Source organism: Ambystoma mexicanum, chromosome 7p (assembly GCF_040938575.1).
Source record: "Ambystoma mexicanum isolate Mex_15411 chromosome 7p, UKY_AmexF1_1, whole genome shotgun sequence".
Lineage (NCBI taxonomy): Eukaryota > Metazoa > Chordata > Amphibia > Caudata > Ambystomatidae > Ambystoma > Ambystoma mexicanum.
The window spans coordinates 743223515-743240977 of record NC_090939.1 but is presented as its reverse complement, the minus strand read 5'-3'; the positions used below and the strand labels follow the sequence as shown (position 1 = coordinate 743240977).

Below are 17463 nucleotides of genomic sequence, written 5' to 3'. Positions count from 1 at the left end.
CTGTCATTACAAACATGGCATACTGTGAACCCATCCCTTCACTAAAGCTTGGCTTCCAGAGGAGATAATCCCTTCACGATAAACATGGATTCATAGTAAGGCAAACCATTCAGTGTAAAAAGGGCTTCCTGGTAAAATAATCTCTTCATATTTGAACATGGTTTACTACTGTGAACCCACCCCTTTCCCTATAAGCTTGGCGTCTTGGAAAGGCAATCCTTTCACTATAAACATGGCTTCCAAGGAAGTCAAACCATTTACTAGAAGCATGGTTACCTGGGAAGAAATCCCCTTGACTCTAAGTAAGAATAATACCCCGCCCACTTGAAACAAGGCTTCCTGGAAAGGTAATCTCATCACTATAAATCTAGCTTCCTGGGAAGATAATTCTGTCCCTATAAACGTGACTTCCTTTGGAAGCCAGCCGTGTGCATTCTGCATTAGGTCTAATTGGAATGAGAAAGGTTCCTTTAGGAGGTTCAGGGAGCTGAGATACACCCCAGAAGAAAATGCCACTGCATATGCCAGCTCCTTACCTTATTCCTTTCCAGAGAGGCCAGGAAATCTAGGTCAGTGGCGTCGGAAATTCCTCCATGGAGCACAAGGACTTTGTTGTCTATCACAGTGGCGAGGGGAAGCCAGCTGTAGATGTCCTGCAAATGATGTAAGATCTTTCTGCCGTGGGACTGCAAAAAAGGGAAGATTTCTCTTTGCGTTATTCTTGTTATCAACAGTAGCTAAAGAACATATTTGATCAGGCAAGATTCTTCTCTCAAGCTTGCATAGGATTCCTGGTTCCAGAGAATCCATTCTGAAGAGCAACCTTTAGGGACTAACCCAGTGCTGCGCAAACCTGCCCACCTTGCTATGCAGTCTTGTTCATGAATGCCACCTTCCTACTAATGCTGCAAGATTTTTCATACAAAATTACAAAACCCCAGAGAGGCTTTCAAGGTCATCAATATACTTGCATCAGGTACACCGCTCATCATTTTAAGTTGGAGATAGTCCCAGGAGTACTTGGGTATTAATGGCGGAACTCTGGTACACTACCTCATGCTGTACTGTCATTGGTTTTGCAAGATAAAAATGTATGTTACTCTTAGCACAAACATTGTTATAGTCTTGGATTTCGAATAATAAATACTGTATCTAGTACCCACAAAGCAAGGCATGCAGTGATATAACAACGCAAGGATGACTACCACAAGAGACCTCCGAGTAGTATGCTTGCAATGAGACTAGCAGGTTTGTATGGTAACCGCCAGTGGGACATATCACAGCACAGGTGGGCACAAATGTATTGAAAGCGGAGGAGTAGGAAGAGTGATGACATTTAAAGGTGGGGAAGTGAGTAGCCAGAAAGAAAGGGAGCCGTTGCGGGTGGGTTATCGGTAAGGGTACACGGAGAGCAGGCAATTTACTATGTCATATCGGCACGGCCACCTGCGGGGAAGCAAGAGTATGTGGAAATGGGTGGAGCAGTTATGGGCAGGAAAGATGAGAGAGTGAGGGTGGAATTTAGGCGGGACAATAAGCATGGATCAGGAGTCCGTGGATAAGTGGGGAAATGGCAGGAAGCCCGTTTAGATGTCACAGGAGGCAGAGTGGTCCCAATACCTTTATAACAGTACAAAACACATACCGAGTCTCAAAAGTGTGCCTCACATCACAAAATAATGTGTGTATGTTGAGATGTGGGGGGTGTCAGGTCTGTCTGTATGTTTGTTTTTGTGTCAAAGTGCAGTGTATGTTGAGATGCAGGGGCGGGGGGGGGGGGTTGCCGGGTCTGTCTGCATGTTTGTCTTTGTGTGGAAGTGCACTGTATGTTGAGATGCTGGGGCAGGGGGTGTCGGGTCTGCCTGTATGTTTGTTTGTGTGTGGACGTGCAGTGTATGTTGAGATGCGGGGCAAGGGTGTGGGTCTCGGTTCTGTCTGTATGTTTGTTTTTGTGTGGAAATGCAGTGTACGGTGAGATGCAGGGGATGGGGGTTCATATCTGTTTGAGTGCATGGTGTATGCGTGTTAGTTTGTATGCCGAGTTGGGGGTGGGAGGTTCGGTTCTGTATGAGTGCATGGTGTATGCTTGTTCATTTGTATGCTGAGCTGGGGGTGCAGGTCTGTCTGGGTGCATGGTATATTCTTGTTAGTTTGTTTGCTGAGTTGGGGGTTGGTGGGTTCGGGTCTGTATGGGTGTATGTGTGCATGGTGTAGGCTTGTTTGTATGCTGAGATGGGGGTGAGGGGTTCTGGCCTGTATGGGTGTATGTATGCATGGTGTATGCTTGTTAGTTTGTATGCTGAGATGGGGAGGGGGGTTTGGGTCTGTATGGGTGTATGTATGGATGGTATATGCTTGTGCAATGCACACCCCTCTCCCTCCGGAAAGACACCCAGAGGAAAGTTTGTATTCTGAACATTTTAAAGAACATCCCATTTGTCAGTTCAGGGTCTGCTTTAAAATGTGCAGAAACGCCCCCTGGTTTGCGCAAATGTGTAATGGGGGAGAGGGGAGGACTTTTGAATGCACACATTTAAATGCTATTTGTGAATAGCACATCTCATTTGAGACAAAAGAAACTTCAAATGTAGCACTATTGCTTATTTAGGATGCTGCCTCTTCCTACACATCTGTACATTTCTCTGCTTGCTTATGACCTGGGTGAAGTAATCCCTACCAGGTCTATTTTAATCTCTCGCATCCTTTCCCAGATCCCATATGGGTAATTGCAGCACAATACCCAAACACTGGTTTTTGTCATGTTAATTGGTGGGAGGACCAGGCAGCTTTTCTGCTTCATTACCTGCTAATGTAATGATAAACAAATCCACAGGTTCCTGAGTAAATAAGGTCACCCATCAAGTGCCTCTAAACGAGTTTGTAAACAGGGCACCAAGGGCACAAAGGGCAGGGAGCAGTGTTTTTGTGCCCTGGGAGGAGGAGGCCGGCCATGCTTTTATGTGGCTGGACTTCCTGCTGGGCTTGGCCTCTTTCCAAGGAGCTCATTTGGTAAAGAAAGTCCACCTGGTCCCCCAGTGGGGTGTTTCCTCCTGCCTTCATGCTTTGAAAAGGGAACAGATCACTCATTCTGAAGTGTGGGTGATTGTTAAAAGGTTTTGTGCTGCCAGTGTGGATGAGCTTCTCAAAGTTACGTAGGTGCGTTTTTGGTTGGTAGCCGTCATGTGGTGTTGGGTGATGGTTTGTAATGGTGTAATCTCATCTCCCAATTCCAGATAGACAAAGCAGCTGACAGGGGAACGAACAAGAAAGCGCCCGGATCCACCTTCATGCAGAGAGCCTAGAAACTAGGAACAAACGTAGACTTCAGACCCCCGACCAGGTAAAAACTGTTTCTTATGACACTAGAGTAGCTTGGGTTCTCTTTGTGGCTCTTTGAACAACATAAAGCTACAACGGGCAAAGTTAAGATATGTACCTCCTTCGCCTTTTGTTGAAACGCGACCCAATGAAGGCTATAGTCCCAAGAGTATGGCTGACCCAAACAGCAAATTATAGCAGTCCAAAATACTGTCCCTGCCACTGTCCTCCTATATTGAGGACCAACTTTCCAGGGTACACCTTATGGGTGTTTTAGTTCTACAAAAATGACTTTTCCAGAAAGTTTAGGTTTCCGACAGTGGATTTGTGCCGGTTTCTACATTTTGTGCTCTGGCTGAATGTTTCTTTCGAAGGTGGGATGTGGACGGCGCAGCTCTGCCACAGTTTCAAATGGCTATGGTAGTAGGGCCAGCCAATCCCTGCATTCACCACATAGCAGTTTGAAATTCTATGCAGCCCGCTATTCCTGAAGGAAGTATCCATCAATAAGTGCATGAAAAGGTATGCTGGCAAGGCTATGTTCTTTATCTGATCTTGTTCTATTGTCACTTCTAGGCTTCTCTAAAAAGTATCTAATTTGTATATACTCTAGACTTGGACTGTCGTAGTGGGAGCATAAAAGTGGAGTTCATATCTACCCCGAAGTACCATTGAACCTGCCCTTTACCGTTGGTACTCCATCTCAGTACACAGGCTCCAGGGTGCACTGCATCACTTTTTGTGCTCCAAAGATGTCCCTGCCAATGTCCAGTGCAGTTAAAAAAAGAAAGATCGACCAGGAGCACCAGGAGTTTAAGAAGGAGTGGACTGAAGTTTTTTTTCATCGAGTCCAAACCTAATGTGCACTTGTGTCTCATAACAGTCCCCAGGGAATATATCTGCCGCCATTGTGAAACAAAACATTCACAATATAAGGATGTGCAGGGGGAAGCAAGAAATAAGAAAGCTGGGGAGCTATAAACACAGCTGACTAAGCAACAGGGTGTTTTTGCCCAGAAAAAAAAAGAATCTGAATGTGCCACCTTTGCGAGTTATAAGGTTGCACATCTTATTGCAAGGTCAGCATGTCCGTTCACAGATGGGGATTTTGTAAAAGACTGCCTGATGGAGATTTGCGAGGCAGTATGTAAAGAAAAAAAAGATGCTTTTGGAAATGTTCCCCTTTCACGGATGAGTATCCAGCGGCGTATTGTAGACATGGCTGACAATTGTTACAACCAACTGAAAATGCAATGTAAGGATGTCAAGTTCTTTCCAGCTGCCCTTGATGAGAGCACAGGTGCAAGTAACACAGCCCAACTCTTAATTTTCATTTGGGGGGTCAATAACTAATGCAAAGTATTTCAGGAACTAGCTTCCCTGGTATCTTTGCATGGCAGGACTACTGGTGCTGACATTTTTAACGCCTTTCAAAAAGACATTGATGATTTCAATTTGCATTGGGAGACTCTAGTAGGCGTGACGACTGATTGGGCGCCAGCCATGGTTGGGGAGCAAAATGGTTTTATCGGCTGCTTGAAAAGACAGTTGGGCGAGAAGTCTGTCCATTTAAAAAATGATCACTGCATCATACATCAGGAGGCATTATGTGCAAAACATTTCAAATTCACAGAAGTCATGGACTTCATTGTGAAAACTGTTCATTTTATCCGTGCACGCTCTTTAAATCACAGATTGTTTCAGGCGTTTTTAGAAGAGGTAAAGGCAGATTATGGTGATGTCCTACATCACACTGATGTTTGACGGCTTAGTCGTGGCAATGCTCTGAAGCGATTCTTTGCTTTATGGCAGAAAATAAAAGCATTCCTTGATGAAAAGGGAATGCTTACTTCTTTCATGCAAGATATTGACTGGGTAGCCGACTTTGCTTTTCTGACTGACCTGACAGGCCATTTGAATGATTTAAATTTAAAGTTGCAAGGAAGCCAAAATCTAATATCGGATCTGCTTGAGGCAGTTTGTGCCTTTGAAATAAAGTTAAGGCTTCTGACAACCCAACTGGAGAAAGGGGTGCTGGTACACTTCCCTGCATGTGCAGAGGTTTTCACCCATGACAAGTCTGTAGGATTGGATCAGCATGTGAAGGTCCTGAAGGAACTGCAAAATGTTTTTGAGAACCGTTTCACACAATTCAAATCACAGCGAGCCTCTTTTAAACTTTTTGCAGACCCTTTCTCTGTTGATGTTGACAGTGTGCAACCTGAACTTCAACTGGAAATTATTGAACTTCAGTGCTGTTTTGCCCTCAAAAAATAAGCACAGAGAGATGACTGTATTAGCCTTTTATCAGTCTCTGAACACTGCTCAATTCCCCAATCTGTTACAGGAAGCATTAAAGATGGTATTTATGTTTGGCAGTACTTACATTTGTTAGCATGTTTTTTCGCAAACAAAACTACATAAATCCAGCCTAAGGACAAGACTCACTGACCAACATCTCCATGCTATCCTGAGAGTAGGAACAACATCACTGGAGCCCGAGATCCAGAAACTGACAGCTCAGAAACGCTGCAATGTTTCCCACTGATAAAGTATGTCTGGTTCACTGTTTCATCCTGTATGATTTGCATATTTATTCTAGTGTCAATATGTCCTTTGCAAAGAAAGAAATGATAAAAGTGGAATGGAAAATGTGTACTACAAAATCTAAGTTTTAAATACAAATAAAGACCTGTACACCTCCAAAAAGGTATTCTTTTTCCATGTGTCTAATAAGAATTGGGGGTTGAAAAGGTGCCACTATTTCTTTTCGTACACTTTGACCACTGCACGAATGTGATCTTCCGTCGAGCCCCTTCCACCTCCCCTTTATGTACCCTTTATCTATTGTTTGTAAGTGCATTTAAGTGTGCATGCTCATCTCTCAGTTTCTTTCTGTAATAATACTTTTAAAGGAAAAGAAAGTTCTAAATAAGATTGTACATCATACCAGAGAACAATTATTGTAGCAATCAATCTAATTTTCTACCACTATCATTAGGAATGCAGGTGTTAGAATATGGCTCCCTGGTGAGGCGGCGCCACATCCCGTATAGTTTTGACTATTAGGAGGCGCTTTATTGCATTAGAGTACAGCTGGGAGGGAGATGACATGTGAGGAGGGAAACCCAGCATGGGCGTGTTTTTGGCTATTTACCCACTCAATGACTTTTCATGGCTGGGCATTCTAATACCTATGGGAACGCACAACCAATACCGGCCCTCCCCGCCAAAAAACACATCCTCCTGGGAGTTCTTTGAGTTAGATCTACTGTGTAGTAACATCAAACGTTGGCCTGCCAGTGTTATTTCTAAGCAGTCTGCTGAAAGTTAATGGATTACCTGCAGCTTTAAATATGCTACAGGGGTAACAAAACTGTCTTAACCAAGTGTGCATTCAGCTACTTTATTTAGATCTGTTCATTGCACTGAAGTCTTGTTAATAAAGCATTAACAAAGCCAACCGTTTTGGTTGGTCCATAAGTAGTAGGCATTTGCCAGGGACTTTAGTCATATGCCCAGGAAAATACACACATTTCTAGCTGTTTGCATCTTATGGCCAGGTGGTACTATTATGTCAGTTCCTGACAAATGCCTCTCCCATGCCTACACAAAAGCCAAAACTGTTGCCTTTGCAACATGCTTGTTTGTATCAGGAACTCCACTGATGTAAGTAAGAAAGCAAAGCCGTACCTTGTACTTTTCCATTAATTCGTTCGTGAAGCCGTACCTGAAACAGTAACATATGTTCAATTAGAAATATAGACTAACAATAAAAGGCAGATCACTGTGAATAAAATCAACGTTTAATTTTAAGTAAAAAAACAAATGCGAGTAAACTGAGGCATGTTTAACATTAGAGATGGCATTGCTTAGAGTAAAGGTTTGTAGGACCATTCCTGCATAATCAAATCTAAACGGTGTGGCTGCGGAAGACCCCCTTTCAGCTGCGACACTTTCTGGCAGTCTTGGTATTTAATCCAGCAACACTCGGCAGGCCTTTAATGAACACATAACGGAAAACTACAAGTCCCGACATGTGATGTGCTGTTTGCTGGCGACTGTGGAATGGTTACACAGGATACGGGTCTTTTTGGAAGCTTTGAAATTATTATTAAGTGTGATTGTGTATAATTACCAACACTTATTGACCCAAAAAAGGTACTGTACGATTTTTCAAGTTCCTAAATTGGTAATTAGCATAATGATGTCACTACGGGACATTACATGGCGTGACATTTGACCTGACAACACAATCACAGGAAATGGCATCACATGACACGTGCCCCTGATTAAAAACACAGAACCATCATGATATCTTCCCCCTTGGTGCAATGGCACCCTCGCACCGCTGCAGTTTCCCCTCTCACAGACCCTTGTCCCCTAACACAGCAGCACCTCAGGAGTCATCACGTGGCTGTACAAATACTGGGACATAAAAACCTCACAAATATCATCATTAAATCCTACTGGGTTATAAAGAAACCTGTAACATTACCTAAGAACTGGTTTTCCCCTTTTCACTTGTTCTCTTAAAAGTGATCTAAGCAAGGTAACAAGCCACTTGTGCTGTTTCTATGCTTTTATACTGTGCCGCATCGCCACTGCAATAGTTTCACTGTGCCAGAGAAGCGTTCCTCTCCTCAGTTCTGGTTGTTGCTTTGCTTTCCTGGGACCTGTGGTTTAATTTCTTATTATATATCCAGGAAGAAAAACCCCAGAGCATCTTCGGAATGACGCGGCAGGTGATTTTGATTATGCGCTTCCAGATGGGCGGAGGCACTGTGTCAGTCTTCCTCGGATGCTGCAGCACTGACTGAGCAGGCCACAGCAGAAATGGCATCGTTTACAGATAAAGCCTCCTATAACAATGTCTGCATAGGCAGACCTAAAAGGTGTGGCATGTTGAATTTGCATAGATGAGGAACAACCCATGGCAGCTACCACACTTTCTGGCAGTCTTGCTGGTATATCCAGAAACACTAATTTGCCTGTGCCCTCGCGGCCCTCCCGTCCGCCCCACTCTGAAGGAGTCAAGTTGCCAGAGTGTGCCATGGTAGGTCCCAACTGGAGGCTGCCATGCTCTTTGAGAAGGGGTGGATCCAGCCTCAAAAGATTAGACCAGATGGAAGTGTTGAGAGGCAGATGAATATGCCATCCATAGCTTCTGTCCCCCCCCCCGACCAAGTATCACACAATACTCACTGAGGCAACCATACAGCCCTTATCCCGGACAGGTAAAGCAAGACATAGAGACAATTTAAACTATAGATGGCAAAAGCAAAAACTAACGTTAACAGTAACAAGCACATGTATTAGACATGAAGCACACATGCACTCCACATGAAAAAATGCAGACACTAGGTAAATTATGCATTTATACATGAAGCCTATTAACATAACATGCACAAGACATGAAGAATACTAACATGCCTGATGTTTAAGGTGAATGCAACATAAACAACAGGCAAATATAGCTCACTAACATAGTAACAAGAATATAAGTGGGCAGCCATTTCTTTCAAATGGAAGACGCAGCATGCTCTTAATCGAACAGAAGGTCTGAAGACTTCTAGAAAACTCAAAACACTGAATGCACAGAAGAACATCTTTCTTTTTTAGATTCGTTTTAAGAAACTGTTTAATGATTTTCTAGTATTACATTGTCTTATTGATCTAATAAATTTGAAGTATTTTTTCTAAAAAAATGTTTTTTGCTACATGTTCTTGAGTAGTCTTGTAACTGTTGATAGTTAGGGCTTGAAATTTTATCGACTTGAAGGTATCACAACACATCAGCGCCTGAGATTCTTTTTGTTGAGAAACATACGTAACATACGTAAGCTATTTATGGGGACGAATCTCTGAGCCGGTAAACTAACCCCATCGTCTTCTTCCGTGTATTGTGGTGCACAGAAATAAAGATCTGTGCAGAGCCCAGACAGTATCCAGCGACCCAAGTCAAGGTTACAAAAGAAAGGTTACAAAGAAATAAGGGAGGATAGGAATGGAGAAGCAAAGGCAGGAAATAGTAATTTCTAAGAAGCAAGCTGTATACTCCCAGATCAATTCAAGTTTATAAAAGCACAACCAGCCTTTGTAGGCCAGGTTCTGTAATGTGGCAAGCCAAAAACCTCTATGACGAATAACTCAAGAGTGTCCCTAGAGACAACGAAAAACACAGCCCCCATGGTTATATTACCTTAAATCCCAATAAATAGGAGTTTCATATTCCATTTAATTTCATACAGGGTCCCATCACACATTACCCATAATTGGAATACAGTACCTATCATTAGAAATGGACACAAATAAGACACCTGCCGTACTTCCTACATGTACACACAGACACAAGACGCAGCAGAAGGCAAAGTACAAAGACATCAACCTGGCTCATGGCCCAGGGATAAGGGATGGTAACTTCTTTAATGAACAATGACCAGTCCCATGGGCCTCTCTCCCCCTACCCCTTGTCTGTCTCATGTCTTGATGGCCTGTCAAGTTTTTAAGGTTGGTTAGCAAGAAGCCAAGCAATTAGAAGCCCCAATGTTAGGCCACCCATTAAGTATTCCAACCAATTTCCTATTGTAGAAATTAGGTATTTTTTCCTATACCAATATAGGGGTGGCACCAGGTGGAGCCAACAGATTGTTTTAATCTAATGAAATGTTTTGTACTTATAGAGTCTATATGTAGCCACCACCACTAACCAATCCCCATTCCTCATAGGCTTTTGCAGCTAAGTTTAGGTTATGATGTTTGTAATGACGAGTTTGCAGTATTTAACCAACTATTTCCTATGTATCATCTGAGAGCCGTGAACGTCTAATGCTTGTATGCTGTCCCTGCTTTATATGGATGATAATAAATGTAGATTTTGCCATGCACTTGACCTACTCGGTTTTGTAGTCCAGTGTGGATTGACTCCAAGTCCTCTGGATAATTGGGGACTTTCCTGGGCCGTCTTAACAGATGGTAGCAAAGGATGGTTTGCTAAGCATCGTCAGACTGTCAAGGGCTCCCCCCTGAGGCCCGTAGAATGCAGAGGTGACCTGTGGAGAGTCAGATTATGTGTAACAGAGAGAGGTCAACAGGAGCCCCCTTCATAGAAATATCCTGTCTGGTCCCCACAGGGGAGAGGGCAGCTCGTTGTTAGGAGAAACGCAATGCCGAAGACCTTCAGGAGATCTACGGAGGTAACTGTGACATACGCATGGCTACATTGGGAAAACGTTTTTTTAAATATTGTGGACATCTGAAGTTAAAAGGAATTAGCTTCCCACAAGGGTTGGTAAAGTTCACATGATAAGCTTCTATATGGGGCAGTAATAATAGAAGAGACAGGTTACCACGGCAGGAGTCGAGAAGACAGCTGTATTGTATTTAGTTATGTAGTAGTTGCTGGCGCCAGCCTCATGTTGTAAGATAGCTTAGGCCTTGTAAAGGTCAATTTTTGTGTTTTTGTAGAGGACGAAAAGTGGTGGTGTGGACTGAGGAGTGTGGTCCGGTGTGTGAGCAGTCAGGTGGGGCTGCTCAGAGCATTAGTGGCATTTGTGGTGCCGCTCAGAAGGATTGTATGACATGGGAGGCATGGTCTCGGAGAGAGATGCAGAAGTATTAATTTGTGGAGAAGTATTATTGGGGAAGAATGTGAAAGGGGTTGAGCGAGAAACAAAATACAAACTTAAGTATTTGTAAGATGTGTTGTGACATATCAACAAGGGAGATACTCGATTATTCACTGATGCAAAGCATTATCCTGGTAAAAGGACAGAATCCTTAAATACCACACACAGTGTGTTCGGGACACGGCACGCAAAATGTTTATGCCCTGGCCACAAGAAGGCACTCACTCAAAAACAGTAATGCAACACATGTGCACCTATTTACATGCTTCACATAAGGGAAAACAGTTGCATTATAAATTGGCCATTCTAGAACTATGGAAAATGTATGGGGAGGAGGAAGGAGCCATCTGTGAAGGAATGGATGCATAATTAGCATGCTGAAGGGGGGATAGCACCCACCGTTCTCCTCCTGTGTCCCAGAGCAGTGACTCATCCTCGACAGCACAGGGATTATACACATTACTTGTATTAAAAGCTACAGCCGGATATACTTTTTCCATACATGCACCTCCCTCATATAGTAGTGAAGACATAAGTGTAGGGAAAACAAACAGGGACCAGTGCCCACACATGAAGACTATGACGAGCACTGAGAACTGAAAGCAAGGTTAACAGAAGCTGGGGAAGAGTTTCAGAGACAGAGAGGCAGGCAAGATGATCTGGGGGAGACAACAGTAATACCCACTGAATGGGTGGGTTGGACAGATAATGCTTAATGCTTAAACTAGACGGAAAGTGCATTGATGATTCGACTGAAAAGGCAAAGGAAGTTAGAGAAAGGAATGGAGGAGGAGAGAGAAAGAGATGCAAAAGAGAGGAAAATTGAGAAGAAAGGAAACATGATAAACAAAGAAGGGAACAGATGGAAAGAGAAAGGTAAAAGAGGAAGAAAGAGAAAACAAGAGATGAGAGGTAGAAAGCAGCAAAGAAAGGCAGCAAAAGAAGTTGATGATATTAGGGGGCATTCGCTCCCAGAAAAAGACAGAAAGAGAGAGAAGTTTAGAGAGACGCCACAAGGAAGTTAATGACATTATGAGCAGGAATGGTTGTTGGATAACGGGGATGAAGAAGGGTATGAGAAGATGTTACAGTCTAGATAGGAAGAAAAAGGATGACATTGGAGCATTAGGAAGTTGGAGAAAAGGCAAGCCATAGGAAGGCAGACATATAACGGAAGAAGTGATGAGTGGGATAAATAGGAGACTTCCCCTGGGTGGACTAGATTTTCAGGATAGAGAGGACGAAGAAGATGAAGCCAGGGAGAGTGAAGAGGAGACAGTTATTGAACCAAATAAATCATATGTGGAACTCAAGGCACAAGTCTTCAGAGTACAAAATTGAGTTGAGCATGGAAAGTAATGAATGATATTTAAGGAAAACCAAAAACAAAAAGTCCATCAGGAGTACTCTACCAAAAATTGTATTCTTTGAAGAAATAATGTATTTCTTTTCCTTCAGCAAAAATATATTTTACTACTATACTTTACTGTTCTTAATGTTATTTAGGGGTGGGCAGGGCATAATATGATTAAATTAATCATTACAAGAATAAGGACAAAGCTAAACATTAATTTCACATTTTCAGTCTAGTCTTTTTGCAGGTTTCCCAGACAAGGGCTCACCCTTGTGAAGGACTACAACAAGGAAGAGGGGCAAAGTGGTTTTTACAGCAGATGAAAATTGGAATCCACTGATGTCATAATAAGATTTAAAAAAAAAAACACTCTTAAATAACAGTCCCCTATTTTGAAGAATATCTTGCAAATTGTATATTTATAGCTTGCCTTTAACAGTTTGGGGGGCCGAGTTTTATTTTCAGAATAGGCACTTCTGATATGTGATGTTCGTTAGTGATTATCAGAGTTCTCAGAGTTACTGATGCTTTACCAGCCTAATTGAAATTTGCATGATTGGAGATATTCAAAATCAATGACAGGAGAAGGTTACAGAGTCTGGATGCACAGCCTGAGAAGCCAAATACTCAATATAAGCGAAGAGCGTGGATGAGACCATCAGCGGAGAAAAAATATCTTCTGGTAGGGGTCTAGTGTTGGAATTTTGTGACAGAAAGTGGAAGTCTTTGTGTGCTGAAGGAAAACAGTACAATGCAGAGTGACTTAATTTGAGAAGGTTTGGTGATGGGTAACTTGTGGAGGGTATGTAGAGTTGCTACCCTCTTCTCTTCAGGCACATCAGAATACATGGCTTTTGGAACTGTTCGGAGCCTGTGGCTGTGGAACGAGAGGTAGCCAAGTATGAAGACACTGCCATAGCCAACATTTGATGAGATCGGAGCATCAATAGCAAAGTGTGGGGTTCTCTAAGGTGATCAAGAAAAATACTACCCAATACATACAAACAACATCCAGGCCTTTGTGTGTTTTCCTCTTAGAAGTTAAGTTGCTTGGAAAACTTACTGACACTGGCTTCAAGATATTGCTACCATGGTCATTAGTGAAGTTCCACCGCTTGGTCAGTTTGTTTTTTCTAGCTCTGGCTCTGTGCCAGTCTGCTTCTGGTTCTTGAAAACAATGCCTAAGTAAAGAAAACCCTAAGTTGCAATAAATCATGCATGCTTCTCGCTCTCATTTTCATTACCAGACCACCAATGAGGGAAGAAAAGAAGGGCTAATGGGGCAGAGGATCAAATCACGCATGGAAACAGCCACACGGTAACAGAGAAACCAATCACATAACTTAACATGGTATTGGACAGAGCAGCATCACTAACAGCAAATGCCTCTCTTCTACTACTTCTGGCTGAAAATGTGCACCTAATGCATCAAAAGCTGCACTGAATATTTTAAAATCAGCACTCCAGGTAGGCCATATTCCTTGGTCATTTTAAGGAAGGAGCATCAGATGTTTTCATAAACCCGTTTTGAAATATGTTTCACTTGTAATACCAATCCTTCCAATGCCTATGGTGAAGCAATAACATCTGAGGAAAGGCCACTCACTGCCGCAGCTGAAAATGTCAGTAGAAAAATGCAATTGGCCATATACGAACTCCAGAGGCTGAGAAAAATACATCTCTTTCAATGTTATTCTATTTAGAGTATTTTTTTAGATCAGACCTTGTTTAAAAGAGCCCAGACGTGGGTCCCTTGCCTGCTCAGCCATGAGAACCAGACTACTCCTCACTGATGAGGCCCAACAGGCCATGCCATGTCTGGATATGCTTGTGGTCTTGTGTAGAAGGGATGTGACCAAGCAGTGTAGACTGAACTGTCCCTTTTGGGATGGGACCAAGTCTGATGTGCATGTGATCTTACCCTTTTTGTAATGGCTTGGCAGACAAAGGACGACGGTCTGGAGAGTTACCCAAAGCAAAACCAGAGGCTGAGATTAATTTGAAACCTTCCAGCCATCACCTCTTTTGTTTTGCTGTAGTCACCCTGAGGGGGACGGGTATGCCCAGACGTGGGTCCAGTGCCTGCTGAGCCTGGAGACCCAAGCTACTCCTCACTGATGAGGCGCAACAGGTCAAAACATTTCTAGGGATGCTTGTCGTGTAGTGCAGAAGAGATGTGACCAAGCAGTTCGGGCTGGACTGAACCTTTTGGGGTGGGACCAAGCTTAATATGAATATGGTTTTTCCCCTTTTGTAATGGCTTAGCAGATGAAGAATGATGGTCTGGAGGTTGCCCAGAGCAATGCCAGAGGTTACGATTCATTCTAAACCTTTCAGCCATCACCGCATTTGTTTTGCTGAAGTCACCTCATATAGGATAGGTATGCCCAGGCGTGGGTCCCATGCCTCCGGAGCCTAGAGACCCAAGCTACGCTTCACTGAGGAGGTCCAACAGGCTGAAACATGTCTGTGGATTCTTGTGGTCTCATGCAGAAGAGATCTGAAAAAGCAGTTTGGGCTGGACTGCCCGTTTTGGGGGGTGGGGGGAGGGCAAGCCTGATTTGCATATGGTCTTTCCCCTTTTGTAATGGCTTGGCAGGTGAAGAGCGATGGTCTGGAGGGTTGCCTAGAGCTATGCCAGAGATCTTTGAATCCAGTAACTGTGATAGCAAACCAAGTTTTGAAAGAACAGAACGTACTTTTCTTTTTTGTTAACTGGATTATATTTTTAAAATAAACATTGCATACCTATTGTTCGTCTATGGTAGGAGGTCCTTTATTCATTTAGCAAATGGAAATTGTTATTGACCTCCTCTCAGCCAATCAGAATGTTTAGATTGCAGTCAATAACTACTGGAATTGACTGCATTCTGAACATTCTGTCTGGAGCATTTACCAGCCATTACCAGGTAAGATTTAATTACAAAACAAACCACTTTCTCTCTGTCAAGACCTTTTTTTTTGGCTGCAACATGCTATTTAACACAGAATGAGAAAGATAAAACATCGGAAAATGCTTTCACTTTCTTTTAGAGAAACTGTTTACGTTTACATGACACCTAATGCATGCTCATGTTAAATCTTTTCCATTTCAACCAAGTTACAATTAAAATACTTAACTTATAAAGCCAATCATGGTATTTAAATGCTCCAAAACAAAACCACATTTAATTTACTAACTCAGTTTGTCCGTTTCCTTTACCCACCCTTAAAGCACCACATTTGACTTCACCACAACAACTTCAAAACATGTATTGCTACCATGTGCTAATAGCCATATACACCCTGGGGTGCGGGGGGAGGGAGTATCCTTATCGTGATAACCCTTCTCCCAGGCTATAGAGTGATGTTTCTGTCATAGTAAACCTGTTTCATAATTCTATAGATACAGATGCTGTATGGCTATATACACAGATTTTTCTATAGACAAATTCCTAATCTTATATACATGGTGTCATAATAGCTATGGATATCTCCCAATTTGGTGCTCAATGTATCCACCTTGCAAGGATAAAAGTAATTCCTGGCCTTGCCACAAGATTCTATCTGGCAAAGTGTAGGCTTGAACCATGTGAGAGGCGAGCACCTAACCCCCGAGCTATCCAGTCAAACAAATGTGAAGGCTCTCTGTGGCATTCCACACGCACTATAGAAAATAAAATATAATTCCCTTGTTACCTCAGGTTCATTATGTGGTCCTCGTGGTTCCCCCGGTTCAAATGCAGGTTGTTGGGATACACAAGAAGAAATGCGAAGAGGATCATGAGTATTTCTATGGAGTTCTTTCCTCTGTCCACAAAGTCGCCATTGAACAGGTAAGGGTTGTCTGCGGACGGAAGGCCATTCTGCAAGAAACAGCAATGCCACACAGATCATTAGGCGCAGCTTACAGAAATCGCAGCTGGAAACGTGAGAAAATGTGCAGCACTTTCAGAGGGATTGCTGAGAACGGCAGCGTTGTGTGATGTTTACTCTGAAGCTAAGGAATAGAGATAATGCGACATGCAAAAGACCTATGGAAATAACTGCTCTTAAAACCTATTTTGCTTAAAAATGACTGTCCGTTCTTCTGCTTTGTTAATAATATGGATTCTTCATAGTCGTTTAGTGCAATTTGGTGCATTATAAAACGAGGAAATAACGAAAGGCAATTCTCTTTCTTACTGTCTTATAAATTTGTTCGGAATTGGTGCAGCCATTTTTTAAAACTCAAACCAGAAATAGTCAATTGATCAACACGCATAGACCGAAGACACAAATGCTCCATTAACAGGAGGTAGGTTTCATAAGTCATTGAGCACGGTTCATTTTAAGGAGTGAACAGTGGCACTACCAAAAGCTTATTTTACACACACAATGCAATGCTAAAGGGCAGAAACGATCAATTGTTAACACACCCTAAGAAAACAGGTGTGGCTTTGTTAAAGAGAACTGATTCAGTCACATAAGCCTCCTACTAGGTATCAAGCAGAAAGATAGGGCAGGTGGCCTGTGTGGTGATGACTGGCAACTATCAGCAATGGTCGACTGTTGTTGTGCGATGGCCGACCATAGCTGTTGATGATCAGTCACGCTTGGCAACGACCACCCATGGTGGACAGAGGCTGAATGCGTTTGCCAATGGTTGGTGAAGGTGCCGACCCCCAAGTGCGTGCGCACCGATGACACTACAAAACCTACGCCAATGCAAATAACACTGAAAGCCTGATCTTTAAATGCATGATAACCAGGACACAAGGCCGTACAGTCGAACAACACACAGCATCTATAGCTGCCTCCAATACGACAAATCACATCTCTACACAGATGCAGTATGAATTCATTTTGGATCACATTTAGGTGGTACTTCAAAATTACAAAACTAAGGAATGAAAGAATTAGTTAGCCTTGAAATGACCACAAAACATGCTTGACTTCAATAGCCAGTAAGAACCAAGAAAATCAATAAGAGACATTAAATGCTGGCAGGAGGACAGTTTATCAAATTAAGCATAATACACACACATCTGATGTCCTTCTTGGAGAACATTAAAGAACAATACAAATATCCTGGACCAAGGGATGCAGTTGGCTTGCTCTACCTCGAATTCTGCCCTTCATGCCCAGTTACAAATGTATAGGATATTTACAGTCAAACAATGCCTGGCACCGCTTTCCCCCCTC

At 42.8% G+C, this 17463-nt stretch overlaps 1 protein-coding gene across 2 annotated transcripts in view; it reads right to left on the bottom strand.

The window, feature by feature from the left end:
• The window catches only part of PPEF1 (protein phosphatase with EF-hand domain 1), a 587279-nt gene that overhangs the window by 169928 nt on the left and 399888 nt on the right, over window positions 1–17463 (bottom strand). For both annotated transcript variants that reach the window (XM_069636856.1, XM_069636855.1), the window contains exons 8-10: window positions 15979–16145; window positions 7012–7048; window positions 537–686 (exon numbers count right to left, since the gene is read on the bottom strand). In XM_069636856.1, the coding sequence (XP_069492957.1) occupies window positions 537–686; window positions 7012–7048; window positions 15979–16145 (354 nt within the window). The remainder of the gene's footprint in view (window positions 1–536; window positions 687–7011; window positions 7049–15978; window positions 16146–17463) is intronic.